General features: G+C 49.8%; 9 protein-coding genes across 9 annotated transcripts; 5 read left to right on the plus strand and 4 right to left on the minus strand.

Annotated features, from left to right (window-relative positions):
* Positions 1-304: 304 nt before the first annotated feature.
* On the plus strand, positions 305-1,490 carry BDQ94DRAFT_174527 (Clavaminate synthase-like protein; the record flags this gene model as incomplete). The annotated part of the gene is made up of 4 exons (XM_026772368.1): positions 305-582; positions 633-836; positions 889-1,311; positions 1,361-1,490. The coding sequence occupies 4 exons, from the start codon at positions 305-307 to the stop codon at positions 1,488-1,490; spliced, it is 1,035 nt and encodes a 344-aa protein (XP_026621681.1).
* Positions 1,491-2,199: 709 nt separating this feature from the next.
* Positions 2,200-4,353, plus strand: BDQ94DRAFT_183325 (MFS transporter; the record flags this gene model as incomplete). The annotated part of the gene is made up of 6 exons (XM_026774381.1): positions 2,200-2,347; positions 2,397-2,453; positions 2,507-2,636; positions 2,685-2,883; positions 2,937-3,335; positions 3,393-4,353. The coding sequence occupies 6 exons, from the start codon at positions 2,200-2,202 to the stop codon at positions 4,068-4,070; spliced, it is 1,611 nt and encodes a 536-aa protein (XP_026621682.1). The 3' UTR covers positions 4,071-4,353.
* Positions 4,354-4,612: 259 nt separating this feature from the next.
* On the minus strand, positions 4,613-6,110 carry BDQ94DRAFT_183327 (uncharacterized protein; the record flags this gene model as incomplete). Its single annotated transcript, XM_026774382.1, has 6 exons — positions 4,613-5,211; positions 5,264-5,501; positions 5,558-5,594; positions 5,655-5,682; positions 5,736-5,772; positions 5,827-6,110. 6 exons carry the CDS (start codon positions 6,108-6,110, stop codon positions 4,696-4,698), a joined length of 1,140 nt encoding a protein of 379 aa, XP_026621683.1. The 3' UTR covers positions 4,613-4,695.
* A 1,356-nt stretch (positions 6,111-7,466) lies between these two features.
* On the minus strand, positions 7,467-8,287 carry BDQ94DRAFT_95882 (uncharacterized protein). Its single transcript, XM_026776918.1, has one exon. The coding sequence runs from the start codon at positions 8,197-8,199 to the stop codon at positions 7,726-7,728; it is 474 nt and encodes a 157-aa protein (XP_026621684.1). The 5' UTR covers positions 8,200-8,287; the 3' UTR covers positions 7,467-7,725.
* Positions 8,288-11,525: 3,238 nt separating this feature from the next.
* BDQ94DRAFT_162631 (ferric reductase family protein) lies at positions 11,526-14,007 on the plus strand (the record flags this gene model as incomplete). The annotated part of the gene is made up of 6 exons (XM_026769586.1): positions 11,526-12,020; positions 12,072-12,457; positions 12,502-12,734; positions 12,779-12,831; positions 12,877-12,998; positions 13,044-14,007. 6 exons carry the CDS (start codon positions 11,526-11,528, stop codon positions 14,005-14,007), a joined length of 2,253 nt encoding a protein of 750 aa, XP_026621685.1.
* Positions 14,008-15,287: 1,280 nt separating this feature from the next.
* BDQ94DRAFT_162632 (carboxylesterase/lipase family protein) lies at positions 15,288-16,919 on the minus strand (the record flags this gene model as incomplete). The annotated part of the gene is made up of 1 exon (XM_026769587.1): positions 15,288-16,919. One exon carries the CDS (start codon positions 16,917-16,919, stop codon positions 15,288-15,290), a length of 1,632 nt encoding a protein of 543 aa, XP_026621686.1.
* Positions 16,920-17,813: 894 nt separating this feature from the next.
* BDQ94DRAFT_183329 (MFS transporter) lies at positions 17,814-19,558 on the minus strand (the record flags this gene model as incomplete). Its single annotated transcript, XM_026774383.1, has 5 exons — positions 17,814-18,106; positions 18,160-18,521; positions 18,572-18,779; positions 18,828-19,157; positions 19,207-19,558. 5 exons carry the CDS (start codon positions 19,556-19,558, stop codon positions 17,814-17,816), a joined length of 1,545 nt encoding a protein of 514 aa, XP_026621687.1.
* Positions 19,559-19,942: 384 nt separating this feature from the next.
* On the plus strand, positions 19,943-21,887 carry BDQ94DRAFT_96003 (Zn(II)2Cys6 transcription factor). The gene is made up of 4 exons (XM_026776920.1): positions 19,943-19,989; positions 20,080-20,931; positions 20,981-21,343; positions 21,442-21,887. Exons 2-4 carry the CDS (start codon positions 20,159-20,161, stop codon positions 21,755-21,757), a joined length of 1,452 nt encoding a protein of 483 aa, XP_026621688.1. The 5' UTR covers positions 19,943-19,989; positions 20,080-20,158; the 3' UTR covers positions 21,758-21,887.
* Positions 21,888-22,105: 218 nt separating this feature from the next.
* On the plus strand, positions 22,106-24,039 carry BDQ94DRAFT_96009 (pepsin-like aspartic protease). The gene is made up of 3 exons (XM_026776921.1): positions 22,106-22,560; positions 22,612-22,930; positions 22,983-24,039. Exons 1-3 carry the CDS (start codon positions 22,393-22,395, stop codon positions 23,972-23,974), a joined length of 1,479 nt encoding a protein of 492 aa, XP_026621689.1. The 5' UTR covers positions 22,106-22,392; the 3' UTR covers positions 23,975-24,039.
* The last annotated feature ends 19 nt before the right edge of the window (positions 24,040-24,058 follow it).

Consider the following 24,058-nt stretch of genomic DNA (forward strand, 5'->3'; position numbering starts at 1 on the left):
TCATCATGGTCTTCCCCGCCTTCTGCTATCTGTATTGCACATGTCTCGGGGCTTTAGCAACCGAAGCTCGGGCAGCCCCGAAGTCAGTAACTCCCCCGAAGCCAAGGGCGGGGTGTTCGGGGCTCCCCGCATTGCTCCAGACCTGCCAAGGCCCCCGAGCTTCGGGGCACGAAGATAGCCCTTCGGCGCTGAGAGCTGCTGGATGTTTAAGTGAATTTTGAACACCCACTCGAAGGCAGACGAAAGAACCAATATCCACATCCAATCTTATTGATCAAAGTGCACATTGAGCAAAAATAACACTATGTCAACAACTACCGTCATCCAGGAGATCGCTGAAGCGACCAACGAGTCCTACACAGTGAAGGACCTGATTGACTTCAGCGACCGCCACTACGGCGATTGGCGAGATGAGTTCCACAAGAACGGCTGCGTTGTTATCAAGAACGTGATTAGTCCCGAACGGGCCAAGTACTACTGCGATAAGCAGATCGAGTGGCTGAAGAGCTTCGACCTTGGGTTCGATGAGAATGATGAGAGTACCTGGACTACTGAGCATCTTCCTATCAGCTTCAAGGGAGGGTAAGTTCCCTTCTTCCCTAGGTGTCTGACCACTACTGACAGAAGATCAGCATGTACTATGGCTACGCAGCACCCCATGAGAACATTGCTTGGGAAGCTCGCACAGAGCCAGCTGTCATCGAGATCTTCGAGAAGCTCTGGGAGACTAAGGAGCTACTCAGTTCTTTTGATGGCATGAACATCTCCCTTCCCCGTCGGAGGGATGTCAACTGGAGTCCCTGGCCACACTGTGATCAGAACCCCAACCGGAAGGGGTAAGTTACCGTTGAGGTTGAGATAGACAGCAGGACACTGATATTGTTACAGCATGCAAGCAGTGCAGGGCCTAGTTAACTTTGCCCCCAATGGTCCCAAAGATGGCGGTCTCATGCTCATGAAAGGCTCTGCCAAACTCTTCGATGAATTCTTCGCTCAGGACCGTGACCCCTACGACCACGAGGATGCTCCGCCACCGGAGATGAAGTACATGGACCTGTTCCTTTTCCACCAGAGGGATCTCAAGTGGTTTGAGGACCGCGGCTGTGAGCTCATCAAGGTTAATATGGACCCTGGTGACTTAGTCCTCTGGGACTCTCGGACCATGCATTATGCCTGTCTGCCCGAAGGTGACCAGATCCGTCACGTCCAGTATGTCTGTATGACGCCGAAGCGATTTGCGACCGAGAAGGCCCTGGAGCTGAAGAAGTATTGTTTCGAGAATTACATGGGAACTACCCACTGGCCTCACTGGTATGTAACTGTCTGCTGCCTGCATTGACGTACATGCTAATTTTTGTAGCAATATCCGCCCATCTACAGACAAGCCGATGAGGAACGGAAAGGTTTGCCCGAAGGATCGGACTGAGCCTTATGAGAAGCCGGAGTTAACTGACACAGTGCTCAAGCTGGCGGGCGTCAAAGATTACTAGGTAGTTTTACGTATATGTATACAGACTGTCAGATGTTCAATATCGTGAGAATTTTTATGCACACTACTCCTGATGGCCTTCACACAGTCCAAGTAATCTGTCAAGACGGAGGGAGGAATGTATGTATATTTGATCTATCTGATCTCAAGAGGATGGTTGAAGATTGGAAGAGGTGGTGGTCGGAGACCACGCAAGCTGATGAGGTGGTGGAAAATCAAGTAATGCTTGCCTGGCTGCAGTGAATGTCTCAACAAGATTTAAGTTGCAAGCAACAGTACTGAAAACCCTTTTTGATACGTCAATTGAGACTTGTGTGACATGACTCGTAGCGTTGATATTAGCTTTTGCCCCGACTTGACTTGACCCCGCCGAAGTAGCGTCAGTACTAGGTTTCGGAGCACCAGACCTCGGTGAGGCCCCCGAGCCAGTTCTTCCCCGAGGCCATTAGTGGCGAGTTTGCTATCGGAATGCGGGGAAGCTTTGCTAGCTTCGCAGCTATAGTTGTCACAGCTAAGGTTCGGCACGGTTATGGAGGTGGTGTAGCGAGGTAATCTGCCTTTCCTGTGCCCGCTGTATGTCACACGCCTATCAACTGGTAGTATGACGAGTATATATTTACGATCAGCTGGGCCATACCCCATGCTACCACCGCTCACACCCTCTGTGGGGAAACAGAACGCACACATCATCCACCCGCCAGTCTTCCATAATGGATGACACCACAAAGAAAGATGTGGTATACGTGGAAGACATCGAGGAGGGAGGAGTTACGAGGGTTAAGGGGAAGGTGATGGGCACCGTGAAGATCACGGAGGGGACGGTGGTGTATATTCCTACTCCCACCGCTGACCCACAGGGTGAGCAACTCTTCTATCGGCGAGCAATGTCAGGAATAACGATGAACAGATCCCCTGAATATGTCGGTTTGGCAAAAGTCCATCATTCTAGTTGTTATTTCTATCTGTATGTTGTTGAATATTCCAGAAGTTTCTTTAACACTCCCTGATCGTGTGCAGTTTCATGTCTGGGTCTCGCTTTGGTCAGTGGATTCGGCGGACTATTACAATTCTACATTCCAGGATATACTGCCGCGGGAAAGGACTATGATGATATTACCCATTTGATGACATATCCGACGTTGTTCATGTGAGCTCTGAGGGTATCACATACGAGACGGAGCTGATTTTGGGCCAGGGGCATCGGGAACCTCATTGGTATGCCAATAGCAATCGGCATAGGAAGGAGAATCGTCCTCCTAGCCTCAACCGTCGTACTCGTCCTCGGATCGGTACTATGCGCAACTGCGAAGACCTACGAATGGCACCTTGGTGCCCGGATGGTGCTTGGCTTAGCAGCCGGACAGAGTGAGGCATTGATTCCTATGATTACCCAGGTACGTGACCCACGACATCACTCTGAACCATACTTTTAACTTACTCCCACCAGGAGATTTTCTTCCTGCATGAACGCAGCAAAGCCCTTATGGCACAACTAGCCATCCAGGTCACCCTAACCTCTGTATGGACACTATTCGCAGGCCCAATCGCTGAGTCGATCACACCAGAGGGATGGTACGGGCTTGGAGCCGGTCTTGCTGGAGCACTGCTTTTAGTGGCACTTGTCCTCCTACCAGAAACAAAATATGACCGTCCTCTCACATCCTACCAGGAAACAAACTCCGACCCAACGAGCACATCTTCTGACTTGAAAAAGGACCTAGGCGCCGAGGTATGCACCATTCGCCCGGCCCTAGACTACGAGAGATACGCGCCTCGTACATGGAAATCCGACATGCGACTCTGGATCGGGAAGCCCCAATGGACAGAGACCTGGGACGTGCTAAGAGTAAGTCCATATGTGCGCAGACAGAACCATCTTTACATCAATTCTAACCCCAGCTAGCAAACCTTCGAGCTCCTCTTCTTCCCGAACGTCCTTTGGGCCCTGCTTCTCAACGGCCTCACAATTGGTGTAAACGTCGCCATTGGCACCACCTACAGCACCATCCTCGCCGATCCACCCTACAACTGGCCCGACAGCAGCGCAAGCTACATCAACTGCGGCCAGATTATCGTCGCTATCGTCGCCCTCCCCCTTCTGGGCCACGGCTCCGACTACTTAGTGAAGTACTTCGCCAATCGCAACAACGGCATCCACGAGCCGGAAATCCGCATCATCCCTCTCATTTTCCCTATCATCGTTGGCACCTTCACTGCCGCACTATATGGCCAAGGCGGCGCGCACCCGTACGAATACCACTGGTTCATATATGCCTGGACAGTGGCAGCATACTACTTCTGCTTCGTCGGCGCAAATATCGTTGGCATTACGTACCTGCTTGATAGTTATCCTGGGAGATCGGGACCCTTGTTGGTTATTATCTGTGCGTTTCGGGGGTTTATTTCCTTTGGGACGAGTTATGCCGTGTCGCCGTTCATTGCGCTTCATGGGTATGATGGGGCTTTTGGGACTTATGCGGCCTTGACGGCGGCTTTTGGGCTGTTGGGGATTCCGGTGTTTATTTGGGGGAAGCAGATTCGGAGGTTTACAGGGAGGTTTGCGAAGAATAAGGCGGATTGATCAGGGGAGTGGTTACGATGACGGGTATATTGTGTTTTTGTGTGCTTTCAAGTCAGCATATGTTGGTTTTGTTGACATGTGTTTGTATGTTCTTTTCTTCTAGTGGGAGGAAGTACAATTTAATGTATGGACCTGATGGCAATGCATGGAGTTTTGCACTGTACCATTGATATGCAGCTGACTGTAGACTCCCCAAAACAGATCTCCCTCCAGCAATGAACGATTAATAATTTGTTGGCTTTATGAGACACAACTCTACAGCTCTTGGTAATAAAGAGTAAGTATTAGTGCTAAGGTATCGAGTGGAAGTACTCCGCAGCACATGATCTGATCGCCCAAGTCTCGTGCCCAACCTGGGTCCTCCACATCCTGGCGAACCTGAACGAGGGATGAACTGTTTCCAGTCTCCCTGTCACTTTCACCTTGCTTATGTAGCAAGCTACTTGTGATTGATCCCATATCGCCAGGTCACACGCGTTACGAGATCCCCATAAATGGTCGAATCTGCAACGACGTGTCGTACGCTCAGGTTGAAGCGCGTCGTGGGGAGCCATCGGTCGGGCATCTCGCAAGCCTGTCAGGCGGGACTATTTCTCCATCTTATCACAGCATAGAGTACACTCCCTCAGCCACTTCCCCACTGCATCGCACTAACTGTGGGCTGATTCAGGCTCTTGGAGTACCGATCCGCAAGATCCTCGCATACACCCCAGATGCGCCTCCGGTTGGCGACACCAATCAGTTTCACATCGTCCATGCCGTACCGCGGAGCAGTCATCTTATCGAGCCACATGTACATCCTCTTATAATTGAGATCCGCGGGGATCTTCTGGTTCTTTGCTGCCTGAAGCTCCCAGAACCAGGGCATGTTGCGCTGCATAAACTGCTTCCAGAAGAGGTTGTCCTGGGTGACGAGGTGGATGTACAACGAGGCTTCGGCCAGTGCTTTCAGCGAATCGCTAGGCAAGAATTTGCAGATCTGATAAACGATTTCAAGAGGCAGTTTGCCGAAAGGGCTGACAGGCTTCCGGTCGCGGAGATCCAGCTTCGCGAATGGAGTCTTCAAGCCGCTATTTGTCTCCATATTGCTTTGGAGGTATTCGTCGAGTCCGGGTGTCTCCACCGGATGGGCGGCACAGTACTGCTCCGATTGTTAACATAATTTAGACAGAGCTCGGCGAAGATATGCTTGCCTCTGCGCCCGGGATACATTCCCAGTAGCGGCCTTGCGAGCGCTGGATGTCGTCTCCGTAGTTCAATTGCAGGGCAGACCCGGACATGTTGCACAACGGCGTCATGATATTGTACAACACGTCCAGGTTGACGTTTTTAGTGTCAGTCGTCCCCGTCAGTGCGCGAGTCAAGATCTCAAAACAGCCCCAGTGGAACGGTAAGACTGGACCGGGCGCTTCCTCCGAACCATGGCCATAGCTTTGAACGGTCAGAATGGGTCAACAAGACGAGTCTACGAAGTGGGTATGTCACACCATGAATAAACGCGCTGAGAGCGCGACCGGGAACCATCTAAATAAGGTCAATAACCATGAAAAACCATGAGTAAAGCACATCGGCTCATCAGCATACCAGATTTGGCCTTGACGACAAACTCGCCCTGATACGTAATTAGCTTCGATCGAAAACGTCGCACTCAGTGAGAGCGCCTACAATATCGGCATAATATCCTTCATCCGAGAGAAACGCTCTAAAAGATCGTTAAACGGGTCTCTCCGACCGCGCGAACAGCAGCAGCACCTACTTTGGCGCACCCGATTTGGCATTTTCATCCACACCCAGGCAGTGTGCCTTATACAACCAGGAGATATTGTCCCAGCCCACGATGCGAGGGTCATAGCTGCGAACAGGCTCCTCATTTTCCTCTCCCTCGTGCGACACCTGCCTGAAGTCTTCGCCGGCTTGTAGCGCCCGGCATCGCTTTTCGATCCACCGCCTGCGGCGCTCGAGGGCCGTCTCCGACGGCGCCTCGATGTGCATGCCACAGAAACCAACACCGCAGATTGCGCAGTAGCAATCGAAAGCCATGGTGGTGAAGGAAATCAGTACCTGGAATTGGAACTGAGGAAGAAAGAGTGGAAGTGTGGCTGATCTGGAGAGCTGATGGGGATTAAAAAAAGGATCGCCCCCCAAGGCGTGCCAGAATAAATACCGAAAGCGAAGGGGGTGTGGGAGGGCCCACCGCGATGGATGGAGTGGAACGCCGGAAGCAATCCATTCAGGGGCGAGCATCAACTCTTCGCCCGCACACTAAGGATTGGGGAAAACTCTTCGTGACGATCAGGCGACCTAAAAATATGACACCGACATTTTCCCAGCGACCGGCTTGATAGACGCCATGTCATGGCCTCGCTGAGTTGGCAGGGAAGATCTCCTGAGGTCTTTTTTGTTACGGATGATAGAGCAGTCTTGGTACTACCCTTTAAGCCTTGGGGAGGGTAGAGAGACCGGGGGTAGATACAGTAATCCCAGCTGGCTCCATGAATGATAGCAAGCCACGCTTCTTCCCCCCCAGAAGATGTACGGACTACGACAGACTTTACTGGAAAAAGTTAACCTTAATTACTAGCCTGAGGCTGTCGCCAACTCGAAAAGGCGGTGTTCTTCCCTCCATTTGAATCGAGCTGGAAAGCCAAGCGCCGATCTCCGGAATTGGGGTTACTGCAGCTATCCCTTGCCCTGGGTGGCCAACGCAAAAGTGTGGCATGACTGCTGCTGCTACAGCTACTGCTCTTGCTACTGCTGCTGAAGTGGCAGGAAAGCCAACAAGGGCATTGTCAACCACGGGATGACCTGATCGAGCGAATCCAGGAACACGAGGCAGAAATTTTCAATGGGACACGCCCCTGCTCGGGCCGATGGAATGGATGGAATTGTTGGTTCAGGAACGATTTCTGATTGTGGCACAACCCCGTGACTAAACCTTGCCACCGCTAACTAATCCAACTAATCCCAACTAACTCAACTACCGCATTGGCCCAGCCGGGCCCAGAAGCCCGCCTTCCCCTTCTTTGCCTTCTCCTCGGCTGTCGGATCTGGGCCGGATTCCCGTCCACTGCACATTGCTGGCTGGCTGGACCGCAATAATAGCCGGTTTTAATGATCGTGTTGTGGTCTGCACGCATCGAAGCTTTTGGAAGCTCCAGCTTTGTGATAAAGTTGGCAGGTCACAAGACCTGTCTAGCTATATTTAACTACATTAATTCGTAGACCCGCCACGTTTTGCTATAGTCACGCGCACAGATTTAGTCGTGTTTTTGGCAGAGAACATGGCATTGCTATCGCATTGTCGCCTATTCTATGTTCTTCTCGGTCCTTCTAGCTGCTCTTGAAGTCCATACAGATTCTTTTGTACATTTGTCTATAGCTCGGGTCTGGCGGCAAGGCAGGAAAAGACAACGAATCTGGTTGGCAGTGAGCGCCACCTAAGCTCTACAACCATTTGCGGAGACGCGGCATTTACGTCTCGGGAAATAGCTACTCCAATCACTATCAACCATTAACAGAAGACGTTCCGGGTCCTTCCATATGCCGCTTTCCCCATATGCCGCTTCCCCTACAGCAAGGAAGCTAGACCAGTTCCAGCATACTAGGTAGATATTTACCCTGAGACTAGGTGCTAAGCACACCGACGAATTACGCTTTAAAAGGTAAATCCTTCTAAACGGAAGCCGACATGGATAGTTCTGGGTAAAGCACGCGCAACCAAAAGACACTCCCTTATCCTCCCGAGTGGCGAGCCCTTGGACGAACTGAAGATAGCATGCATTTCTGGAAGATGCGGACTGACAAGTTCTGGCTCGACAGGCTGCATCAGCTCAAAGTCGACCATAGTAACGGCGTTGGTTGCATGGTCATAGAACACATTGTGCTTTCCAGAATCAATACAGACAAGTGAAAGCTCTCGGAGGACTTTTATAGCTTTGTAGACTTCAGAATATATATAAAGCTTTGCACTAGCAGGAAGGGTACTCGACTGTGAAATTAGGAATTTGCCCTGGACTTGAGAGATAACTTGAATGTACCCCTTCGGCAACAGAAAAGAATAATAAATTCTCGCCATGATCCATTTACACGAGAAACGAACCATAGCCCTGCGGCCTCTCAAGTCTAGCATAAACGGACATTTCTTGCGTATAACTATAAGAAATGGAATCAGTCATGTAATCAGACCCTCGGGCTGCTTTTCAAACCTTCTATACCGGCTTTCTGGCCAGCATTGGCTATGGCTGGCTCAGCATTCCAGGTGATATCATATATAGCCCTTTCCTTACTCTGTCATATAAACCTTCTGTAATTGATCATATTTGTAACATCAGTACCTTCTGTGCGATACATAATACTTTCTAGTCCGATTGATTCGCCCGAAGTATTGTCTGTGGTTGTCATTTGATGCAGTAACGGTGATAGCCGTACTCGATCCTGACTGTGCTATGACGCGCTTATTCCAACTTTTTCTCCGCCTGTTGAGACTGACTAGGAGATATAAAACACCTGCATAGCAAAGTGGTTATTCATATATCTAGCAATTTTCACAGCTGAAGTCAATAAAATTGCAGAAATTCTTGATATTGACCGATCTTCCAAGCACAATTTATGCATGCATCACGGCCTTAATAACCGGCACTGTTCGATACATGACTCTTTTCTTTTCAGAACGGTCGTTGTAACCGTCCATTTTTATACAAATCATCTTATCACTTCCAGGTGTTGGGCCTGTACGTGGTGTTTTCCATTAGCCAGGATGGCGCTGCGGATCATTTCCGGTATACGGGATAATGCACAGTTTTTAATCCTGATTGCTCTCGTTGTCCGTTCAGCGCTGCTGGCTTCGGAGATTCTTAATATTCTCGAGGAGTAATATCCATGAGCCCCTCAGTGCTTGCCACCACCCATATATCTTGTCAGCTGGAGGCTGTTGATCACCGCGAAAGATTATTATATACCTTCCTTTTTTTGGAATGTTAAGTAGAGTTGAGAGGTGTAGGATGGAAGGAGATAAATGGAGGATGGTGGTTTTTATATATATATTGGCAGTATTGATATTCCCGCTTGAAGGGCGATAATAGTCACTAGTACCTCTGGGGAATGACCAGTGATCGGTGACTGAGATATATATATCTATACAATAAGATAATTCACTGTTCCATTCCTAATAGCACCTGCTCTGACTGTAAATATCTATATAGTATACTGGAGATGCCTACATGTCTTGCAAATGCTCTGAATATAGGCTTATTAGCTTTGCGTAATATATGATAGCCTCGGAAACTTGACATCTTTAGGGGTGCGCCAAGGATCTGTCAATGCATACCATACTCACTATGAGAGGCATTTAGTCTACGAGACTAGTTGTGTACTGGTCTCTCAGGACGAGCATTAAGACGCTGGTGTCCGCGCCCTATGCCGCAAAGAAGTGATATTAACATGCATGTATAGTCAGGAAACAATTATTATATAACCATGCTTATTGTGCCCGTTTTAATGATAGGTAACTATTACTTCTTAGCCGGGGCATGGGCGCAAGGGCAATGGCATCTCATGATATTAGGAAGAGGATTGTTGGGAGAAAGCACATGAATGAAGGAGAGGAGCAAGAAGGGTCATTGAAGGCTATTACTGAGAAGAACAGACGAGCACATTCTGTACTACAGTAGCAGGCAGGTGATATGTTCTAAGGAAAACTGCAAGTATCTACAACCCAGAGAATATAAGTCGCGGTGTTTATTGAGACACTAATCTTAGGTTTTGATAACGGGTGGCGATGACTTTGTCCGTTTGTTACTGACTGTAGCATAGCATGATTACCTATTATTTGTGAGAGCAAGCCGCGTGGATGTTCTCTCATAAATAGCAAAGTTGATAGTATATTTAATCCTTACGGTGCGAACAAGTGAAAGACTATTATATATTAGTATATCAATGTCAACCAGATATTTTATATAGAAACTCCTTTTTTCGCATAATCTAGTCACGATCCTCCCGTGGATAAACCTGATGTTTGAACCCGGTCATAGAAGTCGGAATTCTTGCATCACTATACCTTCTCTGTAAATATCCATGTTTGGACTCTTTTCGAACAGCGTATCCCTCTGCCCATCTTCGGCTCTCTATCTTTTTTCTACTTCTCAGATAGCCTGCTTTGATTTCCTGGCCTCGTGAGCAGACTGTTGTATAATTATGGGGAAAATACTAGTGGCTCGGACCAGAGAATTGTCCACCAACTATTCAGCATCATACCGATGCCACGATGTCATACAAGCAAATTTGTGAATCTGATGACTTGATGTTAATAGCCCAGCCACTCAGGAAAGGGCGGACCGAATTGCTTGCAGGTGGAATGCGGGGTTGCGGTTCAGTCGGATGTCGCATCATTGGGATACCTTGTTGAAGAGGCTTCGGCTAAATATTTGGAGAAGAAATAAATAAACAACTGGGGTGAGGAGAAGCGCTTGCGGGGAAATATTGTCTGACGTATTCCGATGTCGTGATAGCATTTGCGCCGTGGAAAAAAGGATGATGTATTGTGAAGACGTTTAATTTGGAAAATACATAGGGCTGTAGATAGAAACATCATATCATATAGACGGGTTTTCATGGAAGCCGCTGTTTCAGATAAGCTTTGCATCCAAAGATAATGTCCATCCCACAAGGTAAATGGATATTATTCAGTATTCATGCCAGTTCCTGCGAAACAAAGCCTGCAACTGCCTCAGAAAAAGCAACCTCCAAGGTCCCTGATTGGAGATTTGTAAAACAGACTGCCGGTCGTGTCGCCTTTCTACACGTGTCCGACCGACCCAAATTGACGGGACATTTGAGACTGTTCTAAATTAGTCTCGATACTTCATGCATCCTGTCCCGTCCATAGCCATCGTGCAGAACAGCCAAGAATCGACGGAAGGCTTGTTTCTGTGCTGCCTACCACTTGTAGATCCGTGGACATTTCAAATTTTATTTGCTTTTGTGATTCCAATTTTATCTTTTGACTAAAGTGTCCATTACTGTCGAGGCTATGATGTAGGGGCTATCAAATAAGCAAGCAACAATGTCGATCTCGTGGTGCCTTCCATTTCCTGCGTGTATCTTGCAACAGCCCCAGTATCTTTTTATCCCCAATCATCCCCTCATGGTGCCCCTCCCCCTCATGCGGACCAAAGGCCGCTTGAACACCCTCCTACGGGCCTCCTTCCGTGGTCATCTGCGAGATCTTCATAGCCACCGTTTCCAAGCCAATGCCCCGCTCTCACACATTGGGTCGATGCATCGACACGCTGTTCCAGGCAACGACATCATGTTATTATAGCTGGATTGAGTGTTGGCTGTGCCATGTTTGAAGGACCTTGAAGAAAGTCAAAATGTCTTATCCGGGTGTTTAACATATAATTGGCCTGGCGGCACATCAAGATGTTGTTCGTTACAGAACCGGCGTTGACAAACGAGATGCTCTTGCGAATTTCCTTTCTAGCCATCTTCGTCCCGGCTCTGGCGGAGCAGAAAAGTTTCGATGATGCCGTCAGTAGCCTGGATGCGGACTGCCTTTGTCCGATATACACTGCTCTATCACAATACACATTCGCTGGTATACCTGCTGGTGGAAGCTATAACCATTCAATATCGGTGACGGCCTTCTTTGCCGAAGAAAGCTATATACAGACTTTGACGAACTTTGACAGCATATGCAACAGCACCGTGGAAATCGCTTCTATGTATGCGAGTGCGAGGGCAAGGTGTGATGGAGGTAGTCCAGCCGCTAGCGTATCGTTCTGGCAGGAGTTGTGCGATGTCGACATTTCATCGCTTGAGGTCAATGGATCCACAACTTACACTTCAATGCCTATTGTTGATCCAGATGTCAATACAACTGCCTCTACTGGAACCATAGAATATCCCATTCTCTTGAGTGAGTCATACTATAAGCGGGCATACAAAACATGTGTATGTACATCTTTCGTTCATTCCATAAAGGCAGCCTAACTCCTATTACAGGTAATTCATGATAAAGCACTGGGTCAGGATATCCGCTTTGGCTGGGGACTTATGGGGTACTGGGCAGCTATCCTGGTATTTGGAATGGCGCAGAAGATCCTCGGCCTTTGGTCTGCTAGGCGGGCTTTTGACTCAGGCAAGGATACTGAAGCCAATGCAGTCTCTAGACCCATAGAATGCAAGCAAATCCCTACCCCGCTGTCTTCAATCTCTTATGCTTTGCGTACCCATATTGTTGTCCCAGCAAGCTTCACCCCTATATTTTCTCATTACCAGCGACTTCTCTACGGACATAGTGTCCCTAAACGACTTGATTTTCTAATTGTTTCCGGATTCTGGATTCTCTGTGTCCTCTTAGCTTGTGTCAACTACAATGGAGCTATCAGGTAAGACCCTCGAAACTCCCTATGTTCCTAGCTAACAGCACTAGGACATCGACCATGCCCCAGCGCAATTGGCATTATACGTCCGATCGGACGGGCATTCTCGCGTACGCTTGTCTACCGTTCTTGTGGCTATTTAGCGGGCGCAACAACATCTTCCTCTGGGCAACCAGCTTCGACATTCAATCCTTCAGCACGTTCCATCGGCATATTGCGTGGGCGTGTACGCTACTTGCCATTGTTCACTCGATTGGTTATAGCATCATTTTAGCAGACTATGGTAAGCCTTACGTCTTCACCTCAACCACATTACTTACAATTTAGAGGACGCATACCATGAAGCATGGAGCCACAAGCCGTGGTACATGGGTGTAATAGTGAGTATCAATACACCTTTTCCCTAACTATGCTAATACCTTCAGGCCATTATTGCCATGTCAGTATTGTTAATTCACTCTGTCACCTGGCTACGCCGCAGTTGGTACGAGGTATTCCTCCTTTCCCATATCATACTCGCCATTGTCATTATCTATGCTCTATTCCAGTAGGTCTGTTCCCTCCCTTTTTCACTCCAATAATAACCCATTAGACACACCCGCCCCGACGGTCCCCAGTGGAACCCCTACCTCTGGACCGTAGTCGCAATATGGATGTTCGATCGCATTTTTCGCATAGCCCGGATCGCATACTGCAACCTCCATATCCGATTTAGCGAACCACAGATCTCCCTCCCATCATCATCGGTCACATACAATCCTGACAGCGATCTGATAATGATAGATATTGAGGCACCTTCACATCTTACTCCCAAACCAGGTCAACACTACTTCATCTCGCAACCACTCAGTGTACATTGTTTGGAAAATCACCCGTTTGCACTGGGTGCATACGCCAAAGCATCATCCCGTTCGCCGAAGGAGAAAAGCAGGTTGACCTTCTATATCCGTCCTTACAATGGATGGACGAAGACCCTCCGTGATCGTTGCACCAGGGCCAAAAATACCATACAACCACTCCTTCTACTAGAAGGCCCATATGGCCACACGGCACCGCTGCATACCTTCAACACGGTGCTTCTGATTGCCGGTGGAACGGGTATCGCAGCTACGCTGCCATATATACTCGATCATGCCGCTCGGCTAGAAACCCAAGCCACGAAAACGACCAGACTCCATCTTATATGGTCGGCTCGTCAGAGGGGTATGTTCAATACTGTACTCTCTGGCGAACTGAGCCACGTGTTGCAATGCGAGGGTGTCACTATAAGCTTTTTCTGCACTGGTGGTGATCCGATGTCACCGATTGAGATTGAAGCTATCGATAAGGAGGTTGCTATTAACTCTACATCAAATATACATTTCTGCAATGGTCGTCCTGATATCCGTGGAGCTGTGGAAAATGAAGCAGAAATCGCTCGCGAGTGCAGCACGAGGCTTGCGGTGCTTTGCTCTGGACCGGGTATGATGGCAGATGAGTGTCGGTTAGCGGTGTATGAGGCCATGAGAAGGGGGTGTCGCGAGGTACGGTACTTTGAGGAGGCATTCACTTGGTAGATATTCTTTTCCATCAAAAGGTCTATCCGACTGAATAATCCTGAATCATGGATTCAGCGCGCTCATTTACCGTTCTCAGCTTCTGTGAATAGAGGATAGCCGCTGATTATGTAGTAAACAAACAGCCCATAAAAGCCAACTAGGAAGTTACATTCCAAAACAAGATTATATTATGTCTCAAAATCAAGAGTACAGAATGAATAAGGGAGCGGCAAACAGCTAGCGAATAACCGGAAGCCTTCCTCATGCCACTAGAGATGACAATCGATTGGGCCACCTTTCCAACGATCAAAACTTGAATATCACCTTAATGTGATCTGCTTGTAAACCGTTGTCCCCATGAACCAGATCATAAGATACGTATTGGGGCTCCCCAAGGGTCTGAGACTCGCTCGCATCAACCGCTGAAGGGGAAGAAAACATGGCCGGTCTTCCAGGTTCTGAGCACATAAAACCATAAACCTTTTACTGTTATACCACTTGATATGTCCGATATTTTGAGTAGAATTGTATCAGTGCTGGCTATTGTTTAGTTGTGTGACCGCAGAATTGCTTGAACTGTTAGCGCACGCTTTTGGGATAAATTCTATCTCGTGTTTGATGCTGATTCGTGAAGGGAAGCCTTTGTGGTTGTCATACGGAGTGTTTATATGTTGCAGAATAATCGCGAAACTATAAATTTAAGGGTTGCCACTGGGGGTTTATAGTGGTGACGCTTACATCAACTTTGATACTGATGTGGCCACACGCCAGGAACAGGGTATGTTGCGTCCAATCGACTTCTTTTCCAAGGATCTTGTGTACAATGAAAACCCTGTATAAGCTCGCGGACCATGTACTAGGCACAAGAACTTTAGAGTTCCTCAGCGCCGGTTCCGCTGCTGGTTGTTGTCCCTAGGATTTCTGGCCATATGGCTTAGACATGCATATGGCATGTTGTGACGTGCTGGCTTACGCAAACTTATACAGGAACTATAACTCGAAATGAGTAGAGTATTGGGAATTGCCGGTTTCGAAACAAGCATTAGTCGAGCCGCCTCATCCTTGTATCAGCCCGACTAGAATGCCAGCATATTAAATACTATAGGCGGAATATCACCCAGCTGCCAAGGCAACACGTCAATAGAATTCCGCTACCGGTAGTGGCCCGTAAAGACGATATAATGTACCTTAATGTGATCGTGGGGAAGAGGAGCCCCAAAAGAAGTGCTTGCTGTATTCAGGTATCATGCAGATCTCTCTCCTCCTTCGCCCCTCCATCCCTGTCCTGTATAGCATGCTTACCAGACCTCCGACTCCCTCAACCACTGCAACATCAACTCCCTTCTCTCCTCCCCATCCGTCAACTCACCCCTCCCAAAGCCATTTCCCAAATACATTGTCTCCTTCTTCTTCCCACTAGCCTCCCATTTGACCAACCCCTCACCATTCGGATTCCCAAACTTTATGAAGTTCGCCCAATACGCCACCATCACCCTCTCGATCTCAAAATCCCGCTCTGTCCATGGCATATCCGGATAATTATACGGCAAGTTTCCAAAAACATAGTACATCTCACTCCCATGGAATGCACCCAGGCTCTGCCCCGGGGGAGCATGGTCCCAGAAATACGTGTACACAGGGGCTGTAGCGCCGCCGGCGTACCAATCTAGTGCCCAAGCCCATGTACTTACTCTGCCAAGGTCTGCCCAGAAGGCGTTGTTGGCAAGGGTTATTGATTCTGTGTCGTTGGCCGGGTAGAGGGAGAAGAATTCCTCGGCGAGATGGGGGAAAGGCGCGAACATGGTGGAGAAGTTCGAGCGGAAGGTGGACAGTGTGTACCCCGGGTCTGTGGCGGCGCCGGACTCATCTTTGTTGTTGCCGGTTAGGATGGGGATATTGGGGTGGGTGTTGTTCGAGAGGGTAGAGGCGTAGGTGTGTGGAAGGACGTAGCCGTCCAGGACGGGGCGCCACTCAGGGGGTTCCATAAAGGTGGTGACATTTTGGTAGTTTGTGTTGTCGAAGATGGTGGCGTTGAGGAGGTCGGTTGTTAGGAGGGTTGAGACGGGGAGGGCACGCATTTCGGAGAGGCTTGATGCTTTGAGGGAAGTCATCACAGAGAGGCCAGAGGATTCAGCTTCGTCTTTGAGACGATAGCTTGTCGCCAGACTTCCTGTTAGGGGGTCACGGGGAGATCGCGCTCCACTTTCGGCGATGACTCCTGATACGAGGCCCTCTGCGAGAGGGGAGTACATCATGTCGAGGGAGCAGGAAGAGCCGGAGGATTGGCCGCCAATGGTGACGCGGGCAGGGTCGCCGCCGAAAGAGGCAATGTTGGCTTGCACCCATTCCAGGGCGGCGATGATGTCGAGGAGGCCGTAGTTTCCGGAGCTGTTGTGAGGGGATTCGGCGGAGAGGAGAGGGTGGGCGAGGAAGCCGAGAGGGCCAAGGCGGAAGTTGAAGGTGACGATGATGATGTCTTGCGAGGCTAAACCGCTGCCGTCGTAAGTTACGACGTCGCCAGAGCCATCGACAAAGCGGCCGCCGTAGGCCCAGACGTAGACAGGGAGCGGGGTGGAAGGAGTGGTGGTTGGGGTCCAGATGTTCATGTAGAGACAGTCTTCGCTTTGGTCGGTTGAACCGGTCGTCCAGAGGCCGGTGCCCATGTTTAGGGACTGGGGGCACTGGGCGCTGAAGGCAGTTGCGTTGTACGTGCCGGTCCATGGCTGGGGCTCGACCGGGGGCTTCCAGCGGAGTTCACCAGTGGGAGGTGTAGCGTAGGGAATGCCTTTGAAGACTTGGACGTTGGGACGGTAGGGAGATGTTGTGCCTAGAATGTCGCCATAGTTGGTGTGAACGATGGGGGAGGTAAAGGTGTTGTGAATGGGAGAGGATGCCACTGCTCCGACAAGGAGCAAGAGAATGAGAAGCATTATGTGGTTGAGGCAAGTGAGGCCTCTACTATTCCGACGGGTAACCCGTGCGAGAGTGAGGGTTATGGGAAGAGGGCTGTTCAGCTTTATATGTCTACAGCGGGCGTAAGCCGCCCTAGCCTGAAGATGATCTACAACTCCACGATACCTGCATTCTCCTATCTCCATACCCCGCATAATCCCCATATCTAGTCTGTTCTCAAGTGGTTGAGGTGGGTAGTGGGCCCGAGCATTCAACCCGATGTTTGTTATGCAGGCAGTGTGAGGAAACGAGATGCAGCAGCCGCGGGTATGATCAACACGGACGGCTGATATTCAAAATTATGCTCGGCAATTGGGCCGTTCTGGCACTGCTGCCATTTTGTACGTCTTCGGGTCCTTCTCATACGTAGAGTCGCATTCTCCTCTCCTTGCTTCATTATGTAGAGGGCATCCGTGACGTCTATACACAGTGATAATATTAACAGCAGTTGTGCTTGACACTTCTGTAAAATTAAGCCCTGCACCACTTCCCCCGCTCAAATCTGAAGAAGTTATCTGGAGCCAGACTCACGGATATATCTTAAACCCGAGCAATGCGGGGGCTCGCAAGAATTAGCTGCTTTCGTTTATTATGACCGAAGAGGTTCGGGATAGGCATCCTAGCTACACCGTATTATATGGAGAGACCGGCTTGGAAAATGCTTCTCTGCCGCTCGCTCAACGATTCTCGCGACAGAATTCCTTTTTATTTCACTAAAAGAGAGGACAAATCTATTACGAAGGCAGCAGGTCACAAAATTCAAGCTGTCTGTATATCATAGACTAATTTCCAGTCGGAGGTCGGACATCATACCACCACCGACGCGGGGTAGCGGGATATTCTTGATTCTACCAGCAGAATGTCAAGGGGAACTAGTCCGAACTGGTTGGTGCGATTTTTGACTTCTCGCGCAGGGTGCGTCCATACTTCATGAAGACGAACGGTATCGGCAATGCCAGGCAAGCAATGCCTCCCATTAAACTAGCAGCAGGTCCCACGCCGAGATTGTGGAACATGGGCTTCGCCGCCAACGGCAGCCCCGCCGCCAACAAGGATCTCAGTATGGTGGTTGCTGAGATCGCGCTCGCTGCATATGGCCCGTAGGTGTCGATTAAATAGTTGATACATTGCTGGAAGATGATGTTGTTTCCGGCACCGACGAATACTGCGTAGATGTTACAATATAGTCTTACATCATCGGAAGATCTTATGGCATACCTCCTGCAACTGTGGGCAGTACCCACGAGTACTTTGGTGCTGCAGACCATCCAAGCCAAAAGAATCCTCCTGGCAGGAAAATTCCCCCAAGTACCAGCGGGGGAAGTCGCGCTTCAGGAACGGCTTTTCCATCGTTTTCCATAACCGCTTTTGCATACTGTGTTCGATACGCAAAGGTGATTCCGACAGCGCAAGCTGTGCCGACCAGGATCCCGAGAAATGGCAAGGAAGCAATCACTGGACTGTATCCACGTTCCTCTTCAAACACAATGGGGTACACCTGGAGACATAGATAGATCAAACTATATGAGAAAGATGCATATGCCGCAACGCAGGCCATGATGCTCTCGCTTGTCAACATGCTAGGGGAGTCAGAGACGGTTCGCGACTTAGGTTAGGCATGGTGACACACCGTAATGGGCGAATGAAATGTTTCGTGGCTGCATTCTCTAAATTTATGCTCTCGTGCTCATGAGGGTGCCAGTATCTCCTATCTCCTGTCGTCCTGCGCATTCTCTGTGCCTTATTTCTCAACAAGACAGGAGAATACGTTTCAGACAGCGTCAAGGTGGCAAGGGCGAATAAGCCAAAGCAGCAGATAGCTTCGATATACATCGTCCCTGAACTTTTTAGTCCACGCAATAGAAGCTCCAATGCATGAGACTTACAGCGCCATCCAAGTTTCGAGTTTGCCACCACTGCAGAGCCAATGAGAGGTCCGACAGATGGCCCTCCTGTGATACACAGCATCATGAATGCCACTGCTATTCCTCGCTCTTTCGGTGCGTAAACGTCGCTTAACGCAGCATTTGCATTGCTAATGGGTGCAGAGCCAAATATACCACCAATGAACCTGGTAATGAATATGCTGGCGGCGTTCTTGCTTACTGCCGTTCCAATGCTGAACAAGCCTAAGCAAAAGAGAGCTGGAAGCATTCCCCATTTGCGGCCATAAACCTCGCTTATTGGACCCCATATGGTTGGACCGACCGCCCAGCCTGCAGAAGTGAGCAGATGAGTCTGTAGTTGAATGAAGAAGTGACGAACCAAGGATGTACAACGAAGTCGCAAGCACTGCGACCTCGGAGCTGATGTTGGTATACTCCGCTATATCTGATTGTCCCGGAGACAATATGGATGAAGCCAATGCCGCAACAAAAGTGAGCATACTCAATTGGCAGGTAATATAAACCTTGTGCCAGCTGCCGAAGTTCCTTGGGTCGTCAGAATCACCCTTTTCGAACTTGACTACAAAATCAGGATCCGACACTGGCGTTGTGTTCGTGTACGCATGACCACGAATGACCCCGGAGTGTATATCATGGTGCAGTTCTGGCTTATATTCCGATAGCGGTAGATTTTGATCGATCTGGTTCAGATCATCGCTGCTGTGTGCCATGATAACCTGTTGGGCCGCTTATATAGATGGATGTATATAGTGTGGCAGAATGGGAGGGACGAACAAACAACGAAGTCTCACCAAGGACAGGGAACTGCAGCTGAACGGAGATGCATTGCGAAGTAGCCATGACCAAACGCAAGCGCATTATAAGTGAAAACCTCAGCATACTGGAGAGAGGTGAGGGAAGCAACACTCATCCATGCAGCTGTTGTGTTCCCATTGCAGCTAGCAGATCAGCCAATGACAGCGCTGGTTGGGGGATAGTCAACTGGCCGTAAGAGGACTAGTGGCGGCCGCTGGTCCCACAGGCAGTTGATTTTATCACGTGATGTGTCCCTGGCATGGGAACTTGACAATCCATCTATAAGACACCGTCGTCATCCATGTCACGATCGGGCACGATGTCTTAGCGGCGGCCGACAGCCCCAGTGAGTTACTTGATCTTGTTCTTTGCTAATATATGGCTCTGCTGTGTCCCTTTCAGCACTCTACGTCCGAGACTGACAGCCCAATTATAGGCCGATCGGCATTTCGATAGATTCGCTTCTCGATCGCAACTGGCTTGTCGAATAATTTATAGTGAGGGAAACGGAAAAGATGACTGTACCGGTTACTGAGCGAGCATTGCAAGTATGCCTGACCTGCAAATTGAGAAAGAAGGCATGCGACAAGACACTGCCAACCTGTGGGTACTGCACCAAACGGAACCTGCCATGTCGATACCAAGGTCCTCCGGCGGCTGAAGAAACGGGCACAGAAGCGACTACTCAGATAGAAATAAATGCGATCTTGCTACAGATGGTTTCCCTGTTTGGCCCACCATCGGGAAATGTGTCCACAGCACCCAGAAGGACATGGTACCAAGTATGCCGCATCATCCAATTGGCAGACCTCTCGTTGCAGGAAATCAGTCGCCGGTATTTCAGCAACTTCCACAAATGGCTTCCAGTAGTATCGTACGAAATCTTTCAAGGAACTTTGGCCCAGTACAATAGCCCGTCTTGCCCACCACCGGTGGACTATTCTGTCCTTGTGCTGGCTATGTGCCTGGTGACGCTGCAGCCGTCGAGACTCAATACACACTTAACACCACATAGCCTATATGCCACTATGAAGATGCTATTCGCGGAAGCTCAAGCCATAATATGTGCCTCAACATATTTACTTCAGGCTGGACTGCTCATCGCTGCATATGAGTATGCCAACGGTCGGCCTGAGGCAGCGAACATTACGATGGGGACTTTAGCCAGAACCGCTTTTGCAATTGGGTTAGCAAATCCCAGCTCCTGGCAGACAAACGAAGCTAGTAATATCTCACTTGAAAGACTGGAGCGCCTAAATTTGTGGTGGGGTGTAATCATTCTCGAAAGGTAGGTCAATTACAAGAAGATTTTGCACACATAGGCTCACCCAGCCTAGGCTTATTCTATGCGAGATCAAAGACAAGACACAACGACCTACAACAGAATGTCCATCTTCTAAGTTTCCTCTGCCGAGTGACCTCCAGCCTATCCAAGCTAGCCATCAATCAGTAGGAAGCTCCTCACATGAAAATCTGCCTTCGAACCAGGACAGGAAACCCTGTGCTTTTGGCCATCAGGCACGAGCTGTGCTCCTCCTTGATCGGGTGTTGGCAGTGCGAAGGCTCCCCCGAACCGATAGTGGTAGGACGGTAGAGATTCGGCAACTCGACGAGCAACTGCAAAACTTTCTTTCAGAACGGATAAACACAGCTACCGCGGAAATTGGCCATGATTGCAGTCCTATAGCATCTGCCGTGAGGTATGTCAGCCGTAATCTCCCTGCCTTGTGACCTGAAAGGGAATGGATACTAGTCTGAAGGACCGCGCCACTCGGCTGCAGCTAACTGATTCTGCCAGAGCGCTTTGCCTATTACATCAGGATGTCATAGAGTCTCCTTCCAACACCGTTGACTTGCAGAGTCTGCAATACTCACAGGCGGCTCTAGGAATGGTATCTAATGTAGTGGTGGATGTCGCGCGCCACCACAAAGCGCAAATTGCGTGCCAAAATTCCCATGCCGATCTACTACCCCTGAGCTGCTCGTACACTCTGCACATGGCAATGAGACATATTCGGGATTGCAGGAAGCTAGTCTGCCCATACAGCCGCTCTAGCGACCTGAACTCTCTAGTGCAGCTGGATCAAGAATTTTCCGACAGATGGAAAGCCTGAATCCCCTCTTCCTGCAGTGGGCATGAGCGAATTTCGTGATAGGAAAAGCGGCTACGGGGTTGGTCCAATCCAAGGGTAAAGCAGAGGCCCACCGCCAAGCGAATGGCCGCAAATTCCGTCCGCAACAGCCCAATGAAGGTGCATCGCCGTTATGTCTTAAATTGCGATGGAGACGGATTAGATTGCTCGAATCAGGATGGAGGCCCGACGGTCATCAACCGCCGAACATCCGGCTGCTCGACCGAATTCGGAGAAATGGTCGGAGCTAGGCGGGAATAGCCGTCCAAGGTCACGATAGGTCGCTTGTACTGTGTAGAAGTCAGACCCTTTGGATCCAGCGTTCGTTGTGAATGGCTCCACGCAGCCTTTGCTCTGACCAATTTGGGGCTGAGTCACTTGGTTGATGATGACTGGCTATACCAGTGCACAGCGTGAGCACCATGCTTACACTATTGCCTTAGCCTGGCCGTTGAAGCTGACATGAGAGGAGCAGGCAGAAGAGAAATGCTGCCTTGCCTCTTGGGGGCCAATTTAACCTCCCCAGACTGCGGCACATCCGTCTTGGACTTGTGCTTCTTTGCAACTTACGTTATAAAGAGTCTGTGAACAGGAAAACAGACGCCCGATCAGTCAAGATGAAAGGTGCGGCGCTAATTCCTCTTGCGGCGGGCATTCCTTTTGCCCATGGCCTGTCTCTCCATAAACGCGACGGGCCTGCCGTCGTTCGTATGCCCATTGAGCGCAGGAGCGCCCAGTCCTTGCAGAAACGAGATTCTACGGTCGGCGTGACTTTGCAGAACTGGGTATGTTAAAATATACAGCCGTGAAGTATAGATCATGCTGACAATCGCTAGGATGCGACCTATTACGCAGTGAACCTGACGTTAGGAACACCTGCGCAAAAGGTGTCATTAGCTTTGGACACTGGCAGCAGCGACCTCTGGGTGAACACCGGCAACTCGACCTACTGCTCCATCGACAATTTATGCACCCCTTATGGCTTGTACAATGCTAGCGAATCGTCCACTGTAAAGACCGTGGGCACACACCTCAACGATACATATGCGGACGGCACAAATCTTTACGGTCCTTATGTGACCGATAAGCTCACGATCGGCAACACAACAATCGATAATATGCAGTTTGGGATCGCCGAGTCAACGACTAGTAAACGTGGGTGAACCGTTTGTCCATGAATGATCGTCGCTGACTAGTTATACTATAGGCGGGATCGCCGGCGTCGGTTACAAGATTTCGACCTACCAAGCCGAGCACGACGACAAAGTCTACGCCAACCTCCCTCAGGCCCTCGTCGACAGCGGTGCCATTAAGTCTGCTGCGTACAGCATATGGCTAGATAGTTTGGAGGCGTCGACTGGCTCCCTCCTTTTCGGAGGTGTCAATACAGCCAAGTACAAGGGCGATCTGCAGACTCTTCCGATTATTCCTGTGTATGGCAAATACTACTCCCTCGCCATCGCCCTTACGGAGCTCAGCGTTGCGACCGACTCCAACTCCAGTAGCTTCACCGACAGTCTCCCCCTCTCTGTGTCACTTGATACTGGCACCACCATGACGGCACTGCCCAGCGACCTGGTCAACAAGGTCTACGATGCGCTCAACGCAACCTACGACAAGACATACGACATGGCCTACATCGACTGCGACACCAGAGAGGCCGATTACAATGTAACATACAGTTTCTCCGGTGCAACGATCACCGTAAGCATGAGCGAGCTGATCATCCCCGCAACGGAGCCGGGGTGGCCCGACAACACGTGTGTCTTGGGCCTCGTGCCTAGCCAGCCGGGCGTGAACCTGCTCGGTGATACATTCCTGCGCAGTGCATACGTCGTGTATGATCTCGAGAACAACGAAATCTCTCTCGCCAATACCAATTTCAACCCAGGCGACGATGATATCCTCGAAATCGGAACGGGAACGTCTGCTGTGCCAGGAGCCACACCGGTTCCCTCGGCTGTCTCTTCCGCGACTGGAAATGGACTAATCTCGTCTGGCACCGCAGTGCCCACGCTGTCGGGTGTCACAATAACTGCTACAGCCACAGCAACCGGCTCAACCGGCACTGGCTCTAGCGGTGGTTCGTCGGCTGAAGCTACGAGTACTTCCTCGGAGGGCGCTGCGGCGCAAGCTACGAGCAACCCGATGAACCTGCTCCCAGGACTTGCGGGTATCGGCCTACTTCTCGCCCTGTAACGCGATTGTACCTACTCAAATAGATATCACGACGAGACTATAATGTAATAATGTGGTATACGGTAACCTCAATATCTACATTCC

The sequence above is a fragment of the Aspergillus welwitschiae genome (assembly GCF_003344945.1).
Source record: "Aspergillus welwitschiae strain CBS 139.54b unplaced genomic scaffold BDQ94scaffold_43, whole genome shotgun sequence".
NCBI classification, from domain to species: Eukaryota; Fungi; Ascomycota; class Eurotiomycetes; order Eurotiales; family Aspergillaceae; genus Aspergillus; species Aspergillus welwitschiae.

What these genes read in the sequence shown, in the direction of transcription:
- BDQ94DRAFT_95882 (XM_026776918.1), bottom strand. Translation starts at nt 8,199, where the DNA reads ATGCTAGACTTGAGAGGCCGCAGGGCTATGGTTCGTTTCTCGTGTAAA.
- BDQ94DRAFT_96003 (XM_026776920.1), top strand. Translation starts at nt 20,159, where the DNA reads ATGACTGTACCGGTTACTGAGCGAGCATTGCAAGTATGCCTGACCTGC. An exon ending in GGTGTAATCATTCTCGAAAG is followed by an intron (nt 20,932 to 20,980) that starts GTAGGTCAATTA and finishes CACCCAGCCTAG; the next exon opens with GCTTATTCTATGCGAGATCA. An exon ending in CCTATAGCATCTGCCGTGAG is followed by an intron (nt 21,344 to 21,441) that starts GTATGTCAGCCG and finishes TGATTCTGCCAG; the next exon opens with AGCGCTTTGCCTATTACATC.
- BDQ94DRAFT_96009 (XM_026776921.1), top strand. Translation starts at nt 22,393, where the DNA reads ATGAAAGGTGCGGCGCTAATTCCTCTTGCGGCGGGCATTCCTTTTGCC. An exon ending in GCGTGACTTTGCAGAACTGG is followed by an intron (nt 22,561 to 22,611) that starts GTATGTTAAAAT and finishes GACAATCGCTAG; the next exon opens with GATGCGACCTATTACGCAGT. An exon ending in CGAGTCAACGACTAGTAAAC is followed by an intron (nt 22,931 to 22,982) that starts GTGGGTGAACCG and finishes GTTATACTATAG; the next exon opens with GCGGGATCGCCGGCGTCGGT.